This window comes from Macrotis lagotis, chromosome 1, assembly GCF_037893015.1.
Source record: "Macrotis lagotis isolate mMagLag1 chromosome 1, bilby.v1.9.chrom.fasta, whole genome shotgun sequence".
NCBI lineage: Eukaryota > Metazoa > Chordata > Mammalia > Peramelemorphia > Peramelidae > Macrotis > Macrotis lagotis.
In genome coordinates this window covers 803,699,409-803,725,072 of record NC_133658.1, presented here as the reverse complement: position 1 = coordinate 803,725,072, position 25,664 = coordinate 803,699,409, and the positions used below count along the sequence as shown (strand labels likewise).

Sequence of the window (25,664 nt, the reverse complement as noted above, 5' to 3'; positions counted from 1 at the left end):
AGAGAGGAGTCAAGATCCCCCAGCAATGGAAAAAGATGGATATTCACTTAAAGAAATCCCAATTAATATGTATTGATAGTTTTATGTAAATAGATAAAAAATAGAGATTTAAAGGTCTCTTTCTTTGGATTGGCTTTCTCTTTTTGTGGATGAAGAAGGAATGGCAGGTCTTCAGCCATCATAACATTCCCACTTGGCTCCCCCCCCCCAACTGCATTCAATCTTCCACTTAGTCTCTTGCTGGTCCAACATTGAGCTACATCCATCTCTAATCCATTGATCCTGCAAGCTAGTAGTCGGTATGAAATACTACACCTAGGCTAGCAGAAATTTTTCCCTACCTTGAACAGTCAGTAATGTCAGTTGAGGTTTCTTTTGAGAATAGGGGAATAATCAGGGAGAAAAGTGAGCAAGACACTGAATCATTTTTCAAAGCTGCTAGGCACAACCATAAACTCAGACAAGATACAGCAACTGTGTTGTCACTGTCCTCCAGAAATAGGGTGATCAGTGACTAGCAATATCCCTGGGAAGAAAATAGTGGAGAAAGGGTAGTCATCAATAAAATAGGAGGGAGGGGTAGAATACACTGACCCTGCATGAAGAGGAAGGTGAGGATAGATGGAAAGTATTAAAGAGGGGAAGGCAGGAACACCCAGATCTAAAAAAAGGTAGGGAATTGGGCAAGAAAAGAAATGGATAGGAAGAATAGAGACAGTAGCTGGGGATGGAATGGTTTTCCTAATCAAAATAAGATAAGGGAATGGTAAGAAAGACACAGTTCAAAAAATTAGGGGATTTTAAGGTGAGAGGCAAACATTAAGAAAGAAAAATGAAAGCCTAGAGGAAGAAAAGAGGAGCTGTCAAAGAAAAATGTGTGGAGTGTTCAGATATATTTTTAAGTTGGGGTGGGGGGAGAAAAGGCAAGCCCTAGGAGAGAATAACGGAGGAAGACACCTTGATCCATAAGAATGGGGATGAGGGTTGAAGTGGATTCAATATCAGAGTTGATTAAAAACCACTGAAGACTTAAGGTTGGCAGGCTCTAAACCCTCGCCAAAGGTGATTAGGAAGTACATCACTTTTCTGATCTTGGCCAAATCTGACAGCCTCTCCCCAAACTCCTGGGCATCCGCCTCGTTCCAATCCATGGCATCAGAGTCCTCCTTCCTCCAGAAGATAGCCGCTGGGTCCAGGAGCTGCCGGGTCATGAGGTTGGTAAGATCGGGTGTCCAATTCTGGGAAGTGCCCGTGATGGTCACCTTGCCGGCTTTGTCCAGCACAATGTTCCAGCGTTCAAACTGTAGTTTTTGTTGCTGGATGAAATCCAGACGGTATACATACTCTGCTGGTCGCAGCAGCTTCTCCCCATCCTGGCGTTTCTCATTATTCTTCTTCAGAGTATCCACTCGTATCCTCATCATCTTGGTCAAGTCCTCGTCAAGGACTAGAGGCATATCCAGCTGTGGCTTGTCGGCCTCCTCAGCAGCCATGGCCCCTGCTCAGCTCCTCACACAAGACCTGCTACCTTGATGAGTGTCCAGGAGTGACTGGGCTGTGGGAAGGAGGCATCCAGCCTACACCTCTGTGAACCCCGCCTCCTCCCTCCCTCCCCTGTTTTGCTCCCTCCTGCTTGCCTGGGTCCCTTTCCCCAGCTCTGACTCCTCCTTCCAACTTTCCCTACCAGTACAAGTCAGGGACTCCCAGGGCCAGATGCAAAGCTTCCCCAGGGCCCTAAGGAAAGCTTTCTTGGTTCTTATTTGCAGTGCAAGCAGGCAGAGTAACCCACAGGGAAGGAGATGCTGATGTCAGTTACCAAGGCAACTGTTCTGACAACCAACATAGAGATGCGACCAAGAGCTGGGCTTATCTGCACTTAAACAAGGCACTGTAAACTGTTGACGTCCTGAACCTGTAGTCCAAAGACCTGGGTTTTAATCCTACCTACGTATTTACCAGAATGGCAAATCGCATAAACTGGATAAATCTGTTTCCTTCTCTGTAAAACAGGAATAATAATACTTGAGCAAAATGTTAAACAGTCTACCTCACAAGCCCATTGGGAAGTTCAAGTAAGATTATATGTATAAAAATATTTAAATTTTGATTATTATTATTAAGTCAAGTGTTTTAAGGATCTATACAACAGTTGGGAAATGGAATTGCAGGGGATGGGGTGGGGAAGAAGATATTAGGGGGAAATATATGGAATGTTTTCATAGACTCACAGACTTTCAAGGTTACAGTTCAACATTCAACTTTCAATTGTAGGCCTAGGGACTTAGAGTCATAGATTAGAGTTGCAAGAGACCATGTAGATCACCTAGTCCAGAGATTCTTAGAACTTTGAACATAGATTCTTTTAGCAGTCTGGTGAACCTTTCTCAAAATTATAATTTTTAAAAAATTAATTATTAGACTGATAAAAAACTACCATTGCATGTAGTAGGAAAAATAAGTAAGATTTTAAAAAATTATTAAAGGAAAGTTAAATTTTAGTTGCAGGTTAATGAAAATAAAAGTGTCCTTTTTTCCTCACATCAGGTTAAATGACCCTGTGAAATTTATCCACAAACTCCTTGAAACTTCATGGATCTAAAGGTCAAGAACTTCAAATTTAGTCCAATCTTCTCATTTTGAAGCTATATAAGCTGAGCCCCAGAAAGGTTAAGGGACTTGCCCAAAATCACATGTGTAGGGAATCACAGAGAAAGAATTTGAACCTAAGTTCTCTAACTACAAAACCAGTGCTCTTTCCATTATACTCTTCTGCTTCAGTTTATATATGGCCATCAAGGTTGCAGTGCTGGAATTTCAACCCAGATTGCTTGATTTCTTCCACTGTGCCAAGATGCCCCTCTGAAGATGTATCCAATAATGTAGATATAGTTTATTCAAGTGAAAAAGTTATGGGAATTTCAGTGGACTACAAGGTCAATGTAAATTTGTGTGACAATCACAGTGTTATTCAGTAGCAAGAAGAATGAACACATTGTTGGCTTTGGTAACAGAAACAGGTTAACTTTGTCCTCTGATTTGATCAGACTAGCTCTGGAACACTGTACTCAGTGCCTGGGCACTATGTTTTAGAAAGTTCACTGACAAGCTTGAACATATTTGAAGGCAGATACATAAGGACATATATGTCATATGAGTATCAAGGAACTGCAGGTGTTTAGAAGAGAGAACAGCCATTGTTATCTGTCTTCAAGTATCTGCAATGCTGTCATATCTGGCTAAGTGGGAAGAACTAGGAGCAACTGGGATGTCACTGGGGTACAACTTTTGAATCAGTATAAAGAACTTAATAATCAGTGCTATCCATCAGCACATCAGTGTCCCAATTGGCAGTAAGCTTCCCAGCACTAGAGGTGGTTTGGTTTTACCAAAGCCATCAGGCTTCTGCCCTAGGGAACAGACATTTGAGGATTCAAGATTTTTGACAACTCATTCTTTCTAATTTCAGTAGCCAGAAACAACACAACTTAACAGGAAAAACTAGTAAAAACAGGAAACTAAAAACATCTCTGAGTCACTATGATTTCTCTCTCCTCCCTGCACAATGGAATTTGTCTCAACTATTTCTTACAGCATTTTCACATCATGAATTACAAAATTGATTGTAGGGCATATTTCATGCCCAGAGCGGATACTGCCCCAGTATCCCAGATGAGCAAACTAGCCCACACAGAACTACCTGTATTCTGATGTGTTTTGTCCTTTGTTCTCGAGAAGGAAGATGGTGCCATGACAAACATATCAATTGAATTTTAGTAAGGAGGTGCTGTGCTAAGTCACCAGCTCCTCTTTCTCCTGCAGAGTCATCTGAGTCCAGTGGCCAAATATGAATCAGAACAACTGGAGATGGCCCTGGATGTGAGGCAATCAGGTTTAAGTAACTTGCTCAGGGTCACAAAGCTAGTAAGTGTCAAGGGTCTGAGGTCGAATTTGGTTCCAGGGCTGGCACTCTCTCCTTTGCTCCATCTAGTTGCCCACCTGCAAACCTATACATTTATGTTGGCAGAAGATGTCAAACATGTTAAATGGCAAAGGCAATGGGAAGGGTAAGTAAGTGGGTTTTAAAGACAGAATTGCTATTCATTTCATTCAATTCAATTTAAAAATCTTATTAAATACCTAATATGTTCTAGAAACTGTGCTGGGCTCTGGAGATAGAAACAACCCAAATAACAACATAGAAAATATGCTCCTGGAGGTCTAGTTAATGAAGACCAAGGGCAGCATAATCTGAAAGAAATCCATAGACTCCTTATTCTAACCTCTTCATTTTGGAATCTGTAATATAGGAAATTTTGGCAGCTGTACAGAGAACAACAATTGGGGGATTGACAAAAAGTCTAGGCTATCTCAAGTCCCCTTGGCCCATAGGTTTCCCCCAACCTAGATACTCTTCTCTCTGTATACTCTCTACTCTTGAGATCTCATCTGTTCCCATGGGTTCAAGTGTCAGTTCTGTGAACATAATTCATAAATCCATATGCTGATCATACATTGTCAGCTTCCTTTGATCAATCTTCTGGAAGAGCTATAGGCATCTTGACTTCAAATCTAAAAGGGAACTCATCACCTTCCATGTAAACCCTCCCAAACATACATTCCCTCATTTCTGTCCTCCTCCCAAATTCCCAGGTTTATGACCTCAGAATCATCTTTGATCCTTCTTTCTTTCCTCTCCCAGCCCTCTTCCTGACCTTCTGGATTTCAAAGCCATACCTCAAGCTGTCACCCTGGAACATCCTATCACCACTATGATCCATTAAAAATGGAATAACACTCTTGGAATATCCTTCCACAAGGTCCACTCCTCTTTTCCCATTCGTAGGTTCCTCTGGAAGCCTCCATTTTATCGAGATTTTATTCTTTTCCTGGGTTAGTTCCTGACTCTATGAACTTCAAAAACCATGTCCCCACATTGGTTGTCTTCATCTCACTTACCTTTTCAGATATATATCGCCTATTAGAATATAAGCTCCTTGAGAGGGCAGTGATAGCAAACACTTTCCTTTTTCCCTCCCTTTCCTCCTTCCTTCCCCTGATACTCAACTAATCTGATCACTTAAAAAATATGGTCAGTTTTGTCTCTATACTCATCATCATATTTCAGATCTTCATCATTCTTCTTGCCTGGACCACTGAGATAATCTCCTAATTGGGTTTCTGTCTCTTCTCTCGAATCTATCCTCCACTCAGATGCTAAAATCTAGAATGCTTTTCCCAAGACACAGTTGTGAACATGCCATACCTCTGCTCAAAAACTTCTTATTGTTCATAGAATAAAATATAGATTCCTCAGTTTAGTAAGTAGGTTTGATCTGTACCTCAGTCCCACCCCTGCTCCCATAGTCTTATTTCACATTATTTCCTTTATTGTGCTCTACCTTCAGCAAGCCCCCATGTTTCAGTTGTTTCCTGACCTTGACATTCCACTTCCAGTGCCCAGAATGTACTCCCTCCTCATCATCTTTCAGAATTTTTGTCTTCCTTCAAAACTCAGTTCAGACAGTACTCCATCTGTAAAGTTTTCAGTGATTCTCTTAGTTGTTAACTCCTTCTCCTTCCATAGTTCACTTTGGACTAATTTCTGGGGGAAGCAATGAATAGATCACCAGGCCTGGAATCAGGAAGAATCATCTTCCTAAATTCTAATCTGGCCTGAGGCACTTAACTAGCTGTGTGACCCTGGTCAAGTCACTTAACCCTGTTTACCTCAGTTTCCTTATCTGTAAAATGAACTGGAAAAGGAAACATCAAACTCCTCCAGGATATCTGCCAAGAAAATCCAAATGAGGTCACAAAAAGTCCAATGCAACTGACAGGACTAAACAATAAAATACTTTTTTACATTGTAGATCCTTATTAGATTGTAAGGTCCTTAAGGGCAAGGACTGTTTCATTTCTGTCTTGGTTCCTTCAACCTCTTGTCACATTGCTTTGCACATAGTAGGAAAAATATGCTGAATTCAATCAAATGGAATATTAAGGAGCAGAACAAGAATGGTGACCCTGGATTCCTCCATATCCAGGTGTCCCAGCACCATGCTGTCTCTAGCAGGTTTAGAGCTGGTCATTCCAATAATAGTTTTTTTGTGAAAACCTCTTCAAGGCACCTACCTGAAATTTTTAGGGGAAGTCATGGAGGGCATGAATGGAAAAGTTATCACCCTATCTCAGTCTCTGCTCAGAGTCCCTAGAATATCTCCTCTCAAGGACAGCATCCTGAGCTGTTAGGGATGTTGGGAGACATTTAAAAATGATGATGAAAATAAGAATGTTGCCCAATTCTATAGTCCTTTAAGCTTTACAAATTCCTTTCATTAAGATGTATTAACATTTATCTATAAAAGAGGATATTGAAGCCCTGAGTGAAATTTTTCTGGTTCTTGACCCCAGGCCTTGTGAGGATCAGCCTCTTTTTCTATTGTACTGGCCTGGGTACTATGGTGAAGCAGGTTCCAGAGCCTAGACTTCTTCCTGAATAGAACATAGACCCATAGAGTAACAACTGTTTGCAAACATATTAACAAATCCTCTCTGGCTGAGCTCATATAGAAAGTTAAGTGGCAGAGCCAAGTCTCCTGACCTCCCTGCCCCATAGTCTAGGGTTTAGACCTGGAAAAGCTTAGGAGCAATTTTGCCTACCCATTGCCAAGGGAGAGAAAAGGAAAAAATTGTTCGTTCTTAATTCTTTTCTCCTTATCTGGCAGAAGCATCTATCTTTCTTTTTCTTTCACTAAGATATATAAGTGATTTAATCAGCATGAGGAAATTATAGAAAAGGCTCTAAGAAGGGATGAAAGTAGGGAGGGGGTGGAACAAAAACCTGGGACCATGAGTTTAGACCTAAGTCTACCACAAACCTGATGTGAGACATTAAAAGTCTGAGTCTTAATTTCCTCCATGATGCATTGAATGGTAAATTGTTACTGTCTTCTATGTTTGATTAAACCCTCAGAGACAATCTCAATACTAAGAGGAACGTGTCAGAAAGGGCTGCCACCTGACAATATGAGTCTTGCCCTAGACCCCAGGGAGAGTGACAATGTGTGTGTGTGTGTGTGTGTGTGTGTGTGCGCGCGCGTGCACGCATGTGTTTGTTTGTACTGATAGAATAGTGAGCAGGTCACTTCTCAGAGGAAACCACTTCCCAAACAACATCCTTTCAGCTCATCCCCAGAGAAGAGGAAATAGAAAACAGATGAATAGTGTGGGGAGCTAAATCCAGAGCAAGAAAGGGAGAGGGAGGGAGCGGAAAAGGAAGGGATAAAGGAAAGGAGGAAATGAGAACAGAGGGATTAAAGTGAAGAGAAAGGAGGGGAGGAGAAGTAGTAAAGAAGGAGGGGACAGAAAGAAGGACAGAGATAGAAGATAAAAATAGAATGAAGGAAGGAGCAGAGAGGGGAGAAATAAAAGGAAAATGATAGAGAGGGAAAGGAAAAAGGAAGAAAAAGGAGAGAAAGGAAGAAAAAGGAAGGTAGGAAGAGGGAAAGAAAAAGAGGTGGGAGAAAGACAAGGAAAGCAGGGAAAGGGGAAGGGAGGGGAGAAAAAAAGGATAGAGATAAAAAGAGGGGGACATGGGAGGAAGAGGGAGAAAGTGAATTATTAAAAGACTGAACTCAAAACAATATAGCCTACTCTCAATTTCTAGTTGGAAGGTGGGAAAAGAAGGGATAGCATCTCAAATTGTTCCATAATCAGTAAATTCTTGCATTTTGAATAATATTCATGTTTATGGCTTCTATTGAGGTCCCTATCATGGAGCTGTACCATTATGCTCTCTGATATCATGTAGGGGGGAACACTGAGATTTCATGACACTGGAAAGGTTTCAAATATGAATCCAGTAATGACCTGGATGTCTCTTGTTTGAAGACCAGTCTGAATAATCTCAGAGAAGCTTACCTCAAGGTTGCCCAAATGAAGCTGAAGTTTTTGGCCACAGGAAATTGTGAAGACTATGTTATACACGGGGGTGGCTAGGTGGCACAGTGGATAGAGTACTGGCCTTGGAGTCAGGAGTACCTGAGTTCAAATCCAGCCTCAGACACTTAATAATTACCTCGCCATGTGGCCTTGGGCAAGCCACTTAACCCCATTGCCTTAGAAAATCTTAAAAAAAAAAAAACTATGTTATACACAGCAGAGTTTCCTAATCTAGGATCCAGGCATTTGTTTTTTTTTAATCTGATAACTATATTTCAATATAATTAATTTTCTTTGTAATACTATATAGTTTATTATTCATTTAAAATTTTATCTTGAGATTAGGACCCCTTCGACTATATATTGTGTAACCTCTTATTCCTCAATCAGCTTAGAGTCTATACAGGCAATGATAGCTGAAAATTATGAAGCTGTTAGAGGCAAGTAATTTCCCTTCTCTGGGTTTCATTTTCCTCATTTCTAAAGTGAAGGGATGAAATAACCTTGAAATCGTTTTCTTTCCTACTCTAACAATATGTTCTAGTTCTGCCTTTTCTCTTCTATGATCCATCCCCAGCTGAGAGTGAATGTTTTAAAGTTCTTTGTTTTAAAGTCCCTCCCTTTTTAATTAATGTTATAACATTAACCTTCTAATGTCTCTGTTAACTCTGATATTCTCTGGCTGCAGGATCTACGAATCTACACGCAAACCACAGCCTATTTACTAGAAAAAAGAACCAATAAGGGCAGTAAAGTGTCAGAGAAAGAGGGGATGATGGGCCAGTTATTAAGTCAGACTTCCTGGAAAAAATGGCCTTTTAGGATGTGTGGGATTTGATAATATACTGAGTGCAATGTACAGCCTTTCCATTAATCACATCCCAACCACATTTGCCAAAGTAGATGGTGGTAGTGACTCCAAATGGTAGGGCAGATTTGTGCTTTGGAACCCATACCCCCTCCTCTGGATAATAAAGGATTTCAAGAGTTTTTTCCCTAAGGAGGGCAAACAGGTTGGAAAATGTTGGGTGGCAACAAACACACCCAAGTCGTTAGGGGATAGTAGAGTGAGCAGGGGCAGGTTGGAGTTGGGGATAATGAGCTCCCTGAAGGCTCCCAGCTTCTGCCAGTGTCCCAGTCATCTGGGTGGAGTGGGGGTAATGGAGTCTAGGGAGAAACAGAGCAATTAGTGAACTTCATTTTATATATTCAAGGCCCTACCCAAAACATCCTAATAACAGAGTGTGATCAGAGAGCAAAGAACATCAACTCTAGAAGGCATAGTTTATAGGTTATAGGACACAAAACATCAGGCACAGAATGCATACTAAGACAATAGGATACCCATTGTCAAAACTGGAAGGCTGTAGATTGCTACATAGGATATAGACCATCAAAGTAGGAAAACATTAGACTAAAGGACATACCATGTCAGAGTTAGAAGTTACCTTAGACTGTTGGATATAGAATATTGGAGTTGAGGCTTCTTACCAATGAGAAAAGTGAGACCCACAAGTTTAAGTTCACTTAGAGCCAGGAGTAGAACCTATAATTCCCAACTCAATGCTCTTTTAATGAAGCCAAGTATCCCAAAGCCAGGTGACACAGTGAATAGAGCTTAGTCAGAAAGACGTGAGTTCAAATATGGCCTCAGATACTTACTAGCTGTATGACCCTAGGCAAGTCACTTAATCCTGTTTGCCTCAGTTTACTTATTTGTAAAATGGCCTGGAAAAGGAAATAGCAAATCATTCTAGTTTCTTTGTCAAGAAAACCCCAAATAGGGGTCTCAGATATGATTGAAACAACTTGAACAAGTCCAAAAGTAGAACAAGGTTGATAAAAAGATTGGAAAGATGGTAGGGAGTAGAGAAAAAAATGGGTACAGAATATTACATGTACCAGCCAGTGCAGTGTCATGGAGAGAAAAGATGACCTGTGTGTGAGGGGTACAAAAATGGTGGCAGATCTGTGTGAATGGGAGGAATGTGGAATAAGGCTGGAAAGATTAGATTAGGGCTACATTGTGAAAGACTTTAAATGCTAAATGGAGGACCACAGAAACCATAATGCCTGCCCCAAGCTCTAGTTTTAGGAAATGTTTTATATGGAGCCTAAATCTGTCATTTTGCAAATTCCTTCCCATTGTTTCTAGTTCTTGCCTCTGGTCTCTGGATCCAAGCAGGACAAGTCTAGCCAAGTAAAGACAAGTCAGCAAGCTTCCTAGGTGCTGAGCTACATATATACACATATAAGCAGAGGGAACTTCCCACCCCTCAAGACTTTACCATGTATTGGGGGAAGGTAGCACAGAAAAGGAAGCTGAAAAGAAGGGAGGTTGGGGTGGGGGAGAATGAAAGAAAATACTAATTTGGGAAGGTCAGGAAGGCAACCTGAAAAGGAAGAAAGCTAAAACTTGGATTCATATCCCACCTCCGATGACTACCTCCTGTGCAATTTGGGACAGTCACCCAATTTCCCTGAGTTCCAGTTGCTTTATCAAATGAAAGGGTTGAAAGAGATGCCTTCCAACGTTCTTTTCAGCTCTCACTCCAGCAGCCTATGAGATGATAGGAAGACTGAAGATGATTTCATATATCTGCCTTTCTCCCTCCCTGGCCAGAGGCTCCCACTCCATGACATCAGTAGCAGCTGTGTAGGGGGGAGCCAAGGAGTCCCTTAGCTTCTGGCAGAAAAGAAATAATTAAATTATGCAGATAACAGCCAAGAGACATCAATGCCTTTGAACAGATTCATGTCCAGGCCTCTCGATTTTACTTTCTGCTCTATGCATATTAATGGGAGCCATGGGTCTGGTGACTCTGAAGTTATGGATTTGTTTTTTCTGAGACTAGGATTAGAAGCCCTTAAAAATAAGGTCAAGACAAAAAAATTGATTTCCATCTTTGCTGGGTTAGGAAAAGTCATTTAAAACCTCTGGCCTTTTGTTGTCTTAAGTGTAAAATGGGGCCACTTTGCCTTTCTATTATTTCCTTGATATGGATACCCTTTTACCTCTGTTCTTAGACTGGATGAGTTGTGAATTCAGATGTTTTGGTTCCAAATTCAATTTCCCACTGAGCTCTGGGACTCGGGTTCCAAACTAGACCCTAACTCTGACTGTAGGCTGAACTCTGGCAATGATCCCAGGCAGAAAAATGTTTGATGCCAGCCACAGACTAAGCATGCCCTTGACCACAGGCCCTGACCTTGACCCTAGATCCTGACCTCATCCCCAGCTGAGCTCTGATTTGTTCCTAGGCTCAATCTAGACCAAGTGTCAAAAATCTCACATGAAGTCTCTATACATGCACTAGAAAGCAAGTCTATTAACTCCAATTTAATTTTACTCTCTCTTACTCTCCAGAATGTACTTTCTGGACTTATCAAAATTTCTTCACCCTAGAAAGCTCACAAATTCCTAGACTTTACACATTTGGAAATACCCTCCATCTTTTTGATCTCTCTCTCTCTCTCTCTCTCTCTGAATGTATGCTTCCTCCCAGAATCTTTACTTTAAGGAAGATGCTGAGGTCAATCTTATCTTCATTTCTCTCCAAATATATTCTTGGCTCTCCAGACTTTCTCTACCAGGCTCTTTCCTACCTTTTCAAGTTGCTTTTATATATCATCTTCCTTTCCTGGTCCCCAACTTTTTTCTTTTCTTCATTCACTGCCAGTTGCTCTGCTTGGCTTGACTTCTCCACCAGCACTGCTGCCATCATCACTTTCATCACCATCACCACTATCATCATCATCACCATCATCCCAACTCTGGAATAAACTTATCACCAGGAAGATCATCATCATCATGGAGAATGCTTCAACTTTGGTACTCAAACCTCATAAGTACCCTCAATTGTTTCTGTTCCTTTAATTGGAGGGTTAGACTGTAGAGTAAAAAAAAAAATCTTCTCACTCCCACATGCCATCAGGTGCTCTGCTTGGTTTATACTCCTTCATCACCATCATGCTACCAGATAGGTACTCTTTGTTGCCACTCCCCATCCTTTTCAACTTCCTTTTGTATAAAGCCTTCCTCCATTAGCCCGTAAGCTCCCTGAGGGCAGAGATTAGCTTTTTGTTTTTCTTATTATCATCATAGTGCCATCATAAAATTGAATGTGAGAGCTGGAAATTCTAAAACACTTAGAACATGAGAAAGGGAATGGATATTAGATAGTTGGAAGCCTATACCCTCAAGAAATATATATTCCAGTAAGAAAGACAGCATGTAAATAAATACAATGTGTTAGATCTATATAGAGTAGATGGAAAGTAATCTTAGGAGGGGAAGACACTAGTATCTGGGACTGGGGATGGGAAGAAAGAAAAACTTTTTGCAAAAGAATGATATGAATTGCTACTTTCTATTCCATATACCTGTTCTCTCCATTTTTCCAATTTGTCACTTCATCTTTCCTATTTCTTTGTGAAGTAGTAGAAAGAGCAGTCAGAGCCAGAAGATAGGTTCAAATCCTACCCCCCAAGTTTAATTATGTGAAAAGATAGATAAATCATTTAATTTTTCCTTAAGAGGAAAGTGTGATAAATTTAAGGTAACCACTCTAGCATAGTAAAAATGAACCCTCGGGGCATCTAGGTGGCGCAGTGGATAGAGCACCTGCCCTGGAGTCAGGAGTGAGTTCAAATCTGGCCTCAGACACTTAATAATTACCTAGCTGTGTGGCCTTGGGCAAGCCACTTAACCCCATTGCCTAGCAAAAACCTAAAAAAAGAACCTTGACCCCAGAATCTCTGGGGAGCTGCCCCCAACTATACTGGTCTACAATGACCTCTCTCCCACTTTTGAATTCCTATGACGAGTTTAGGTTCAAGGATCTGAGACTGACCTCAGAGGGCATCTAGTTTAAATGTTGTTAACATGAGGTTGATGGATCTTTTAGGAGTCCATGGACAAATTTCTTGGGTTGAGGAAAAAAAAATCTATCTTTATTTACACTAATTTCTAATTTAAATTTAGCATTTCCTTTCATTATGAATATGGGCGAAACCAGGCTTCACTACTGCCAAGGTAGTCTATGAAACCAAAAAAGCTTAAGAACTCATTTAGTCCAACCTCCCTCCCAAAGAAAGAATTCCCCCTCCCAACTTGCCTATCAGGTGATCATCTAACCTCTGCTTGAACACATCCAATGATGGGGAGTTCAATATTTATCAAAGAGGGAGCATTACTTTGTTGGACAGCTTAGGTATAGAAAGATCTTCCTTACTTGAACCAGAGTTATTTTCCCTGTGACTTCTCTCTGGCTAGTCCTGATCCTAGCCTTTGGGGTCAGACAAACCAAGTTTAATCCCTCTTCCCCAGAACAAACTTTCAGATAACTTAAGACAACTATTATGTCCCTTATAATCTCTCCTCCAGTCTTCTCAAAACCCCCGAGCTCCTTTGATTAATCCTCTAGGCCACATTACTTAGCAATTAGACCTAATCACTTGTTCTCAGTCTCCTGCAAAGCTTTAGTCTTATCATGTCATGGAGGTGACCTTGGTATCCTTGAAGTTTATATCAGAGGAACACAAACTCTGGTAGACCCCGTGAAGATGCATGTTATTCAAAAAGAGAAATGCCTAGCAATGGAGTCACAGGATAGCAAGGCTTAGAGATGCGAAAAAGTTCAAGATGAAGTGCAGGTAAGTATATTAGGGGGAAAAACTATGAGCTACCTTGTTCCCACTAGGATAAAACCATGGTGATCCATCAGTGTACTAGTAAATATTTAATAGCAGGATTTCTGGGGCGGGGGGGATATGTATGACACATTTTTAAATTTAATCTTCATTATTAGCATTTTTTTCCATCACCCTCTTAAGTCCTGGTGTTTGGTAAAAGAATAAATCAATTACCTTGTTTGGAGGATTTTATAATTTTCAAGATGAAACTTACTGGCTCAGGATGAGACAGTCTCTAACGCACCCTTGTGTGGATCCCTGGAAAATTGTGAGTCCTTTTGCCTCAGGAAGATTGAGTTCTTCTAAGTTACTCAATCAATCAGTCACTAAGCAAAAATTTATAAAAGCCCCACTAAGAGGTGGCATGCTGGAGGGGACCCTTAGTTTCTTTTCAGTTCTAGGCTCTACACTACAGTGACAACAGACTTTCTATAGACTGATAGTTTGCAGAGTAAAAAGTTTTGTTTCCACAGCACACCACTGGAGGGCACCACTTACAAAAGCATTAAAAATCACAAAAAACATCTTTTTTCTGTATAGGACAGTCTTCCAGTCCCCAAAACATTCTCTCCAGTGGGGGGAAAATGTCTCATGTTCATAGAAAGCCACTGGTTTGGATCTGCTCTCTATGGAAAGAAACAATGGCATCCTGGACTCTTCTTATGAGGTAGGAAGTATCCACTACCATTTTTATAGTGTTTGTAATGGTTTCCTCAAAGTATCCTGGTGAGGTAAAAGGTGCCATTGGGGAAATATGTTTAGCCTTTCTCATGGTTACACATCTTTGTGCTATTAAGAGCCTACTAGGGACACCAAGGAAGGCAAAATCAGATCCCTGCCTTCTCACAGTCAGAGGGAGGACAGGGAAAAAGGGAAACAACATACAAACAAACATACAAATAATTACATTCCAAAAAGTTCTGGAAAGGATACATTGTGTATCAAAACTCCTGACTCCAGGTTAAACAGGGTTAAATGTATCGTGCCCCCCCCCTCATACTATATTCATTTCAGTCTCTTACAGAATGGACTGATGACATTGAGAAAGACTTCAAGGAAGAGGTGATACTTAAGTACTGCCAAAAAGACAGAGAGGAAATTGCCCTGCCAGAAACAGGAAGAGTAAGATTGGAAAATTCAGCTCCACTGAATTCAACAAAAAGCTACATTGTCTACACAGCAATTAGCTGGATTATAGATCTACACAGCACTAAGCTAGATCACAGGTCTACACAGCAATGAGCTAGACCAAAGAGCTACACAGCTATGAGCTAGATCCTAGATTTCACTGAAAAGGGGCTTAGAGTCCATTAATTCCCAACACTCTCACAGAGAGCTTAAATACTTTGCTTTTCCAGTCCTGACTCATATCTGGCTACTTAATCCAGATGGCTCTGGAGGAGAAAGTGAGTATGGTTTCTTAGCACAGAACCCCCTTACTCAAATCCAAGTCATGTGCTTGTCATGGCATCACTTCCCTGATGTTGTGGTCTTCTTCAATAATGAAGGACAAGGGTTAGAGCACTGGTCCTGGAGTCAGGAGGACCCAAGTTCAAATCTAGCTTCAGATACTTAATAATTACCTAGCTGTGTGACCTTGGGAAAGTCACTTAACCCCATTGCCTTGCAAAAAAAAAGCTGTTAAAGTCATGATGGATAAAGCAATTTATTTAAAAAAAATAATAATGAAGGACAAACATTATTAACTGAGATAAGATTTGAATTCAGATAAAACATTCAGGGCCTTTAGGGAGTTCTCCAATATTCTAGCAGAGGAATAGGACAAATTGCAAACTATATAATGCACAATAAGATATAAATCCATTAGAGGACAATCAACATGTTATGTGAGGCATCAGTTGGTTAAAAACTCTTTCAAATGGAGGCTTGGGGAAAGTTTCTCAGAGGAGATGGAATTGGAATGGAGTTATCAAAACAGGAGGGCAGGTAGGTGATACAGTGGAGTACTGGGCCTGGAATCAGGAAGATCCGAGTTCAGATGGTGTAGCTCATTGATGTGTAGATCTACACAGTCCAGCTCATTGCTGTGGCCCAGCTCTGTGATCTATGATCTAGCTCACTTCTGGGTAGGTCTGTGCTCCAGCCCATAGTTCTCTAGCTCTATGGTCCAATTCATTGCTGTGTAGATTGATGATTTAGTTCATTGCTGCATAGATCTGTGGTTTAGCTCATTGCTGTATAGCTCTATGCTTCAAATATTTACTAACTATGTGACCCTGGGCAAGTCACCTAACTCTATTTGTCTCTGTTTCCCCCTCTATAAAATGAACTGGAGAAGTAAATGTTAAACTTTTCTGGTATCTTTAGAAGAAAACCCCAAATGGGATCACAAGAGTCAGATATGCCTGAAGCAAATGAACAACAATAACATCATCAAAGCATGAATAGAATGTCATTTTAAAAAAAAAGGAAGTTTGATCAAAAAATACAGAGGTAATTCCGAAGCAATGAGTAAGTCAGTTTAAATGGATTGTGGAACCATGAAAAGAGTAATATGAGATAAGAATAATAAAATTTTGTAATGTAATAGTAGTTTCTAATAGGTCTTGAATGCCAAGCAAAGGAGCCTGTGTTTTTTTCTGGGGGCAATAGGGAGCCAGTGATGATAATTCATCTGTACAGCACTTGGTGGTTTATAAAAGTCCTTTTTGTTTACAAAGTCCTGTTTGTGCAAGTAATATTTTCTTCATTTTCAAATGAAGAAACTAGTTCAAAGGGAGGAGAGGAATATGTCCAAAATCACCCAACTAGTAAGGGGCAAAACTATACCTCCATATGTAAAAACATGATTGTACATGTGCAACTTCTACCTATTTGTCACCGTAGGGTGGGAGAGAAGGGAAGGGAGGGTGGTAGAAAAATGTGGAATTTATAAACTTTCAAATGTATGAATGTTGAAAAACTACCTTTGGTTGAAATTAGAATGATAAATAAAATTTCAGTTGGGGAAAAAAAAAACCCCACTAGATATCCTTACTCCAAAATCAGTGTTCTCTCTCCATCTTTATGCCCTCTTCTGGACACTGGAAGGACAGCAATCTCTTCCACGGAAAGCATATAAATCTTCCTCCTCCCACCCCATCCCCTCCTTCTCAAAAGATAGATTAGGAATTACAGCTTCCCTGTAAAGAATTTGATCCTTTTTGAAGAATAACCTCTAATCCCCTGAGACCAGTCTGAAGGCTCCAGTGTTTGTTCTGTCATTGTGTGGTCCCTCTTCCTATATATAGTGTGGTCTGGAGTTTTGGTGAATGGTTTTAAATGCTAAAAATCCACAAACATCCTGCTCTGAGACATTCATAGGCAGGTAAACTGAGACACAGAGAAGAAAAACTATTGGCCTAACATAAGCCACAGAACAGGAAAGGGAAAGAGACTTGGATATCCAAAGAATCACTTTAAGAGTGGCAGAGAATTTTGTGGACCTGATTTCCCATGGCAACTCACAACAGCCTTACAAAGAGCTACCACTGATATTATTCTCATACTTCTGGATTAGTAAATTTAGGTGAGCGAGGTCAAGTGGCTTGCCCACACTCACACAGTATCAATGGAGGGATTTGAACCTAACTTTCTTCAAGATCCAAATTAAAAGTTTTTCTACTATACTATGCTGTCCTTCACAGGAGGCAGACACAACCTCTCTAGGCCTTTCAGAGATATATAATGGCACTGTGGAGGGTTTTCTAGGCAAGAATACTTTCTTAACAGGAAAGGAAGGAGGAAGGAAGGCAGGGAGGAAAGGAGGGGGAAAAGGGGGGAGAGAGAGAGGGAGGAAAGGAGGAAGGAGGGAGGGAGGAGGGAGGAATGGAGGGGAAAGGGAGGAGGGGAGAAAGGAAGGAGAGGAGGGAGAGAGGGAAAGAAGAGGGGAGGAAGGTGGGTAGGAGAGGGTAAGGGAGGGGAGTGAGGGAAGAAGAAAAGTGGAAGGGCAGGAAAGAAGAAAGGAGGAAGGGAGGGAGGAAGATGAAGGAGGGAGAGAAGGAAGGAAGCAAGGAAGATCCTTCAACATTGTTAGATTCCAAGCAGAAAGGAAATGTTTCACTGGGATGCCTTGATCAGATTAGTGTATCACAGGGGCTGCGAAATCAGAGAATGTCAGAGCTGAAAGAAACCTTAGAACACAATATGTCAGAGTTAGAAAGGATCTTAGTCAGAGATGGGAAAAACCTCAGAATACAGAATGTTAGACCTGAAAAGGGCCTTAAAATATAGAAGATTAGAACATAGAACAAGATGCTTAAAAATGAGGCCCAGAAGGGAAAACTACCAAGTTCAAAACAGCTTTCATTGAACTGAACTAGTTGAAATCTGGGCTTGTGGCCAAAGCTTCTAAAGAAGGTCCACCTAACTCTCCTCCACACACAACTTCTCCTATGTCCCTAATTCAGTCTGAAGCCTGTAAACATTCCAAACTCCCATACATTCTGGCCAGGTTTCAGAAGAAACAAAAAGACAGGAAATGCCTGGTCCATGGGCCAGCTTTTCCCTCTTTCAATGACCACAATCCAAACCCCTCTCCTTGACCAGCAGCTCTGCAAGAACACAAGACAACAACACTGTACACCCTAACAGCAGCATGGGGGTGATGATCAACCTTGATGGACTCACTCATTCCATCAGTGCAACAATCAGACACAATTTGGGACTATCTGCAATGGAGAATACCAGCTGTATCCAGAGAAAGAATTGTGGAGTTTGAACAAAGACCAAGGACTATTCCCTTTAATTTGTTTTTTTTTTAGGTTTTTTTTTTTTTGCAAGGCAAATGGGGTTAAGTGGCTTGCCCAAGGCCACACAGCTAGGTAATTATTAAGTGTCTGAGACCAGATTTGAACCCAGGTACTCCTGACTCCAGGGCCGGTACTTTATCCACTGCGCCACCTAGCTGCCCCTATTCGCTTTAATTTAAGGAAAAATGATCTCTGATTATCTGATCTTGCTATCTCTTATACTTTATGTTTCTTTCTTAAGGATATGATTTCTCTCTCATCACATTCAATTTGGATCAGTGTATACCACGGAAACAATGTAAAGACTAACAGACTGCCTTCTGTGGGGTGGGGTAGAAGCAAGATTAGGGGGGGAAATTGTAAAACTCAAAATAAATAAAGTCTTTAAGTTAAAAAAAAAAGAATACAAGACAAGGCACCAGTTAGCTAAAAAGAAAAAAAAGAAATAAAGAACAAGTGTGTAGTTTCCACACCCTTTAAAGCCTTCTGCATAGCCTGCCAGACTGTTCTTCCCGAATCCTTATTCTTATTTACATACCCATTTTCTCAAAATCCTTCAGTGGCCCTTGACTGCCTGAATGATAAAGTCCAGATTCTCTAAGGTAGCATTCAAGGCCTAACATTTGGACCCAACACTGCTTATTTCCTTTCATTCTATAGTCACACCTAACAGCATTAGTTCTGTCCAACCCTGACCCTATCACTCACCCCAGTGAATTTTTCTCATGGCCTTTGGCTCAACTTGTCCTGCCTAAAATAGCCTTACTCCTCCAATGCTTGCCATTGGACTTCAAATCCATCTATCAAGGCCCAGCCCAGGTGACTCTTCCTCCAGAAAGCACTCCCTGATCCCACTGACCCCTCAGTTATAAATAATCTCTCCAACCATTAACCCCAACAAGACTTTGTTTATTCTTCTCTTAGGTCCCATAAAACATTCTACCATGGTATTTGCGTCTATGTCTTATCTTCCTCACCATATTGTACAGTGCTTGAGGACAGGACCTATGTTTTTTTCATTTTTGTCTCCTTCAGGAACTGATATAGTTAAGTTGCTCATTAAATAATTAATTAAAGCTATAGTATAACCAAAGGGACCTTTATGAAGATTGAGGAAGCTTTTAATTAATCTCTAGCCCACTTTCTTCTATTCTTACTCTGTCTGCAGAGTAGAAAGAACATTTTACTTGGGAGTCAGAAGATCTGGAATCAGATTCTGACCCTGCCACTTCCTAGATATGAGACAGTAAACCAGTCATTTGCCTTTTGTAATAGTAAATAGTAAAATTAATGGGTTGAACTTGATAATCTTAAAGGTCCCTTTCAAATCTAACAGTCTACAAATCTAAATTGTCAAGTATTAAAAAGACTGTTCCATGGAAGACAAATTATATTTAATACAATTTGGCCGCCCTCTAGAATTACAAGCAGATAGTGCAGAAAGGTGATTTTAAGGGAAAATGAAAGAAAAAGTTCCTTACTACTAGAGGTATCTTAAAATGGAACAGCCTACAAAAGAAGTTTATTAATGGAAGGGAGAAGAATGTTTAGGAGACAGAGAAGAAAAAAGATAGTCCATTGAAACATTTTAAAAACAGACAGGAAAAAAACCCAAGGAATTTCAAAAGTGTGCCAAGACAAATGTAGAAATATTGGGATTAAATTTAAAAAATAAAATTTAATAAATAATATAAATAAAAGATAAGCAGTATAGAGTTATAATTTAATGTAAATCATATTTATGTTCTTTTTTGTCTAAGGAAACGTTCGTGTCTTTCAAGTTCATAATTTTTTTTAAGCAAAATTTTTTAAAAAATGGAATGGGAAGCGCTTTAGAGATAAAGAAGATTCCAAGAGTATGGGATGAAATTCCTTCAATTCTGAGATTCTAAAATGTAATTCCCTGTTACTAATTGCCACCAGAATAATCTCCTTGACACATCACTCCCCTGCTTGATCAATGCTCAATTTCCATTGACTCTTCCCCATCTCATTCAATGAGTGGTGGTACAGTATTAACCTCATTTTACAGATGAGGAAACTAGAGTCTTAGGGAGTTCAAAATACTAGGTCAGGGTCAAGTCATTCAGTGAGAATCACACAGCTAAGAAATATGTCTTAGGCTGGATTTGAACTCGGGAAGATGAGTCTTCCTGAGCCCAAACCTGGTGCTCAGATTATCAGTCATGAGTTCTCTCCATTTTATTACATTTTATTACAAGCCTCTCTTGTTATTGTTTGAGTTTTGATGGGTCAGAGTGAGTGTAAACAGCAATTGTTTCTGTCCTGGTCAGAAACCCCAAGATTCTTTCCTCCCTGACAGATTTTTTTTTTGAGTAGGTAAACTAGACCATCTTTGTGTCCCATTTTGACCTAGCCTTAAATTTTCACCTCAAACAAACCAAGACCAGAGAAAGAAAAAGACCAAGGTCTCAAAATGCCTCTGGAGACATCTCCAGTCCTGCTGATGTATTTCTTGCCCCTGGATTCAGATGAATTTGGAGTAGAGAGTGAGGCTGGTGCCTTTGCATGTTTTGTCTCATATAAATCTAATTCATTTGCAAGACATCAGCCTCTTGATGTCATTAGTTCCTCTTTGAGAAGGAAGGACAAACAATAATCACAAAGTCCAAATTCCCTTGCCTGGCATTCAAGGGCCTCTCTATTTTGCACTTCCTTCCCTACTGTGCCTTATCTTTAATATCATCCGTACAAGACCCTCCTATCCAGACAGTCTTTGCTCACTAGACCCCAGGTTTTTTGTCCTCTCTCCTTGCTTCCTTCTGCTTTATTCCTACTTCCTTACCTCCTCTAGGAAGCCTTCCCTAATGGCCTCAGTCTTTAGTGAATAAGGACCATCCTTCAGAACTCTTATACTCCTTAGAATTTTTATCACTTGCTAGGCCCTGCCTCAGAGACACTGTTAACCTCTTTTATGCATGTCAATCCTGTGTCCCCAACTTTAGAGCAAAGGTAATAGCTTATTTCTCCCTGCCCCCATAGAATGTAGCCTTGCATACAACAGTGCTCAATAAGTGTTTACTAAAGATAACAATAACGAATAAGCATCAACATAGTATAAAGAACGAATGGGGGAGGATATTAAAAATGACCCCTTCATAGTTCACTAAAGTTTGCAAAATACCTCACATATACCATTTCATCAGAGTCTTATAACAACTGCATGAAGTAGCATCTATAGGTATTATTCCCATTTTACAGATGAGGAAATTGTGACTCAGAGAAATTGCCTCAGTCACAGAGCTATCAAATATAGGCTAGAAAATTACAAGTCACAATTAAAGTTTCAGAGACAGAATTTAAATCCAATTCTTCCTGATATTAAATCCAACACACAACCAATCAATTGCTACTTCAGTGTTAGGTGGAATGGATGGATGGATGGAATTGAAATTAGGAGAAAGCTAAGTATGAATTTCTGAAACTTCCTAGCTGTGTGACTACAAGTCACTTAACCTTTCTAAACCTCAGTTTGTAAAATGAAGATAATAATACCTGTTGTGGCTACTCTGTCGTTTTGTTGTGAGGACCAAATGAGATAAGCAATATCAAATTCCATATAAAGTTGAACTATTACTAAAAGCCTTAAATACCTCCCAGACCAAAAATATCTCTCCTCCCTAGCCACCTTGAGAATATGACAATAGAATTTATATAGCATTTTAAGATTTACAAAGCACTGTATATAAGTGATCATATTCAAATCATTTAACATTGTTTAGATTTGTTTCTATGGACATATATTACTCATATATCTTAAAATTTACAAGTGCTTTCCTCACAATGCCTCTAGGAGATAAGTAGTGATAATGTTATCATATTCTTTTCAGATGAGGGAACTGAGACCACCAAGAGTTAGGTAATTTGATGAAGATCACAGCTAATAAATATCACAGCTAGGATTAGAACTCATATCTCACACAAAAAGTCCTAGTATCTTTTCACTATTGGGCTACTCAAACTGATCTGCTACTTGTCCTGCCCCCTCTCTGCTCTGTAGCTCTGCTCATAGAAATACCATGTCTGAGATACCTGATTGACGTGTCTATCCAATAAATTCCTCTTCCCTCTTATTCCAATCAGGTGCTAGCTCCTTAAGATCATATCTGTTTTCCCCTTTTTTAGTGATCTCTCCCTACCCAATGACCTAAAAAAAGTTACTTATTACCTTCTAGTTTATAGACTTGTGTGTGTATTGTTTTTGAAAATCTCTCACCCTGTGTAGAGGTACTACATTGCCTCTAACTATACTGCCATCAAGTGGACAATGGTTCTAGCTGGTGAATGGCAGGGTTGCTAAGAGAAAGAGACAGAAGTGTTTTGAAACTCATCTTTTACTAAGAATACCTGAACCTAAATATTAACCAGAATAACTAATTATTGTAATTTACTAGGATGGTATATAATTAGAAGAAAATTAAAGGAAATATAAACACCTGGGTTCAAATAGATACCATCCTCGATATTATCAGTCACCATTTACTTTCATCTGGTTTTTCACAGATCTAAAGTTGAATGCTTCCTTCAACTTATTTTGACATCCAAAGGAACCTTCTTAGAGAGCAGATATGACCCCTTATAGCCTTGATGTTCCAATAGCTTCAACACTTTTGATGATCTTTCTCTCTGTGTCTTCTAGGAGGCAAAATACTCTCCTAGCTTTACAATTTTTTTGTTTAGATATCATTCCCTTATGGAATCCTGTCACTTCTCTGTACACATGCAATAACCCAAAGGTTTCAGCTTTCTTTTCCGGGCAGGGGACACCTATTTATATTAGCCTCTAGGATCAAAGACCAGAAGGAAACAAAAGAGAAAGGAAAAAAGGGAGGCCATAAGAAACAAAAGAGGGGGGAAAGTCACTGAAGTTACCTTTGCTTCCAACGTGAAACCCCTGTTATCTTTTTTCGTGCAAAAGGCAAACATTTCCTCATCTTTCAGTGTTCAAACACTTAAAACTTTGCTAATTTAGGATGATAGATGAATTGTGAACTCAGAGATTATTTAATCTACCCCCATTCCCCATTTTATAGATGAGGAAAACTGAGGTCCAGAGATTTTTAAGTCTTTTGTGCAGAGTCACATAAAGGGAGTAAGTATCATAGCAAGATTTAAAACAAAGTCCTCTAACTTCAAATTCAGGGTTCTAGTCATGATAGCCCATTGTCTTGGCAAATCAAAGGAAGGAACTCCAAATATCTAGAATATTCACTTTCCAGCTCTATGATTTTTTTCAAAATGTTCACAAAATGATCAATATATCCTCAGTTTCTATTTACAGTTCTCCCTCAATCTGTCTTTCTCCTACATAAATGAGGCTCCAGATAAGCTCAAGGTCATGGAACCTTGAAATGGGTACATGTGTGAGGAGAATATTCTATCTGAAATTCACATCCTCCAAGTCCTTGGACCTCATGAACCTATGCCATTTTCCAGAAACATCCTAAAATCCACTTAACACTAGGGGATAATGGATCCCCTGAAATTCTGAATTTCTACTTTCCCTCCATTTTATAATTATTGTCCTATTATAATGAAGCTTCATGACTTCACCTCTCGATGTCTTAGATTTCCCCATCTGGGAAGCTTGTGTTACATGGTCTCTAAAATCTGAAACAATGATTAATGCTACCCTTTGTTTCATCACACAATAGAAGTGAAATCCCAGCTCTCCTTTGTGGCCCAGGACCACAGAGTCACAATGTGTTGGGGGCAGGACTTGAACCCTCATATTAACTATACCACTAAAGCTCTCAAATGCAAGTATGATTATTTCTATCTTATGGAGCATCAAACTGGGGTGCAGAAAAAGTAAGCCTTGGGATCCACAGCTAGGTCATGCCATGGACAATTCTGAAGGTAATTTCTTATATATAGCTTGTTTGTCCATAGTTGTTTATTTATATTCATTCCCATTAGTTTGTAAGTTCATAGGGCAGCAAGGTGGTGTGGTAGGTAGAGTGCCTGCCCTGGAGGCAGGAGGACCTGAGTTCAAATGTGACCTCAGACACTTAAAATTACCTAGATGTGTGACCTTGGCCAAGTTATTTAACCCTACTCCCTTGCAAAAAAAAAGATTATAAGCTCCATGAGGGCAGAGAACTGTCTTGTGCCCAGGACTTGGTACCTGGCCCAAAGCAGGTATTTAATAAATGTCTACTGACTGACTGATCCCAGTGTCCACTCTCTCATATATATTATTTAGATATTTTTATATTCTAACATTTACATACTAACTTCTTAGCTTGCATTTATATTGCTTTACAAATATTTTCTTATTTTATCCTCACAAGTCTGTCTCAGAGAGGTTAAGAGTCAGGTAAAAAAACCCTGAATCCAAATTCAGCAAGCTTTTCCCTACACTGAGCTTCCTCCCAAATATCTTACCACATCCAAACTCTGTATCCATTCATTCAGCATGGTCAGATGAGCAATGAAGATCAGGCCCAGGCAAGATTTATTGGGTTGTTCACTCTACTTCCTGTTCATTCCTTAGTCTGCTTTGTTTCTTTATTTTTGTATCACCCCTTCCCCTCCCCCCAGGCCCCAATGCTTGATCCATCATAACATCTCAATAAATTATCTGGCCAACTATCCATCTAACCATCCTCCTATCAGGCCATCATCCATTTAGCCATCTATTCATCAAGTCATCATCTAGCTAGTCATCCATCTTTTATATATCTATCTATTCACTGGGTAGTGTAGTGGATAGAGCACTGGACCTGGAGTCAAGAAGACATGAGTTCAAATTTTACTTCAGACACTTCATAGTAGGGTAACCTTGGGCAAGTCACTCAACTCAGTTTCTTCCATTGTAAAATGAGGATAATAATAGCACTTACCTTACAAGGTTGGTTCAAATGAGATAATATTTCAATATTATAAATTTGTAAACCACTTAGTATATTAATTGGTGCTATATAATTGATAATTACCTTCTCCTTCCTTTACATTCTCCTTCCTCTATCTATCCCCCATCCATCTATCCATCCACTCACCTACCCATTCATCTATCTATCTATCTATCTATCTATCCATTCAGCCATCTCCACAGCTTAGCTACATCTAAGATTGCTTCAGGAAAGGAGCCCAAGCACAGATTGTCTCTGAAGACCATCTTACCTTCTGCCACAAGGACTCCCGTGAAGCCAGAGCTGAGCAGGCAGCTACAAACCAGCAGTTTCCCACCTGGCCCTGGTGCAAGTCATGAGAACTGATGCCATCCACAAAGAGGCGAGGGTTCTCACAGATGTC

General features: G+C 40.0%; 2 protein-coding genes across 5 annotated transcripts in view; both read right to left on the bottom strand.

Moving 5' to 3' along the window:
- Window positions 1–25,601, bottom strand: part of OMP (olfactory marker protein) — a 38,910-nt gene extending 13,309 nt beyond the window's left edge. The window contains exon 1 of the mRNA XM_074216942.1: window positions 1–25,601. This exon is cut by the window's left edge and continues 13,309 nt beyond it. Within this exon, the coding sequence (XP_074073043.1) occupies window positions 1,002–1,493 (492 nt within the window). The 5' untranslated portion in view covers window positions 1,494–25,601 and the 3' untranslated portion in view covers window positions 1–1,001.
- The window catches only part of CAPN5 (calpain 5), a 157,631-nt gene that overhangs the window by 39,666 nt on the left and 92,301 nt on the right, over window positions 1–25,664 (bottom strand). For all 4 annotated transcript variants that reach the window (XM_074216939.1, XM_074216938.1, XM_074216941.1 and 1 more), the window contains one exon: window positions 25,533–25,664. In XM_074216939.1, coding sequence (XP_074073040.1) covers window positions 25,533–25,664 — 132 coding nt within the window. The remainder of the gene's footprint in view (window positions 1–25,532) is intronic.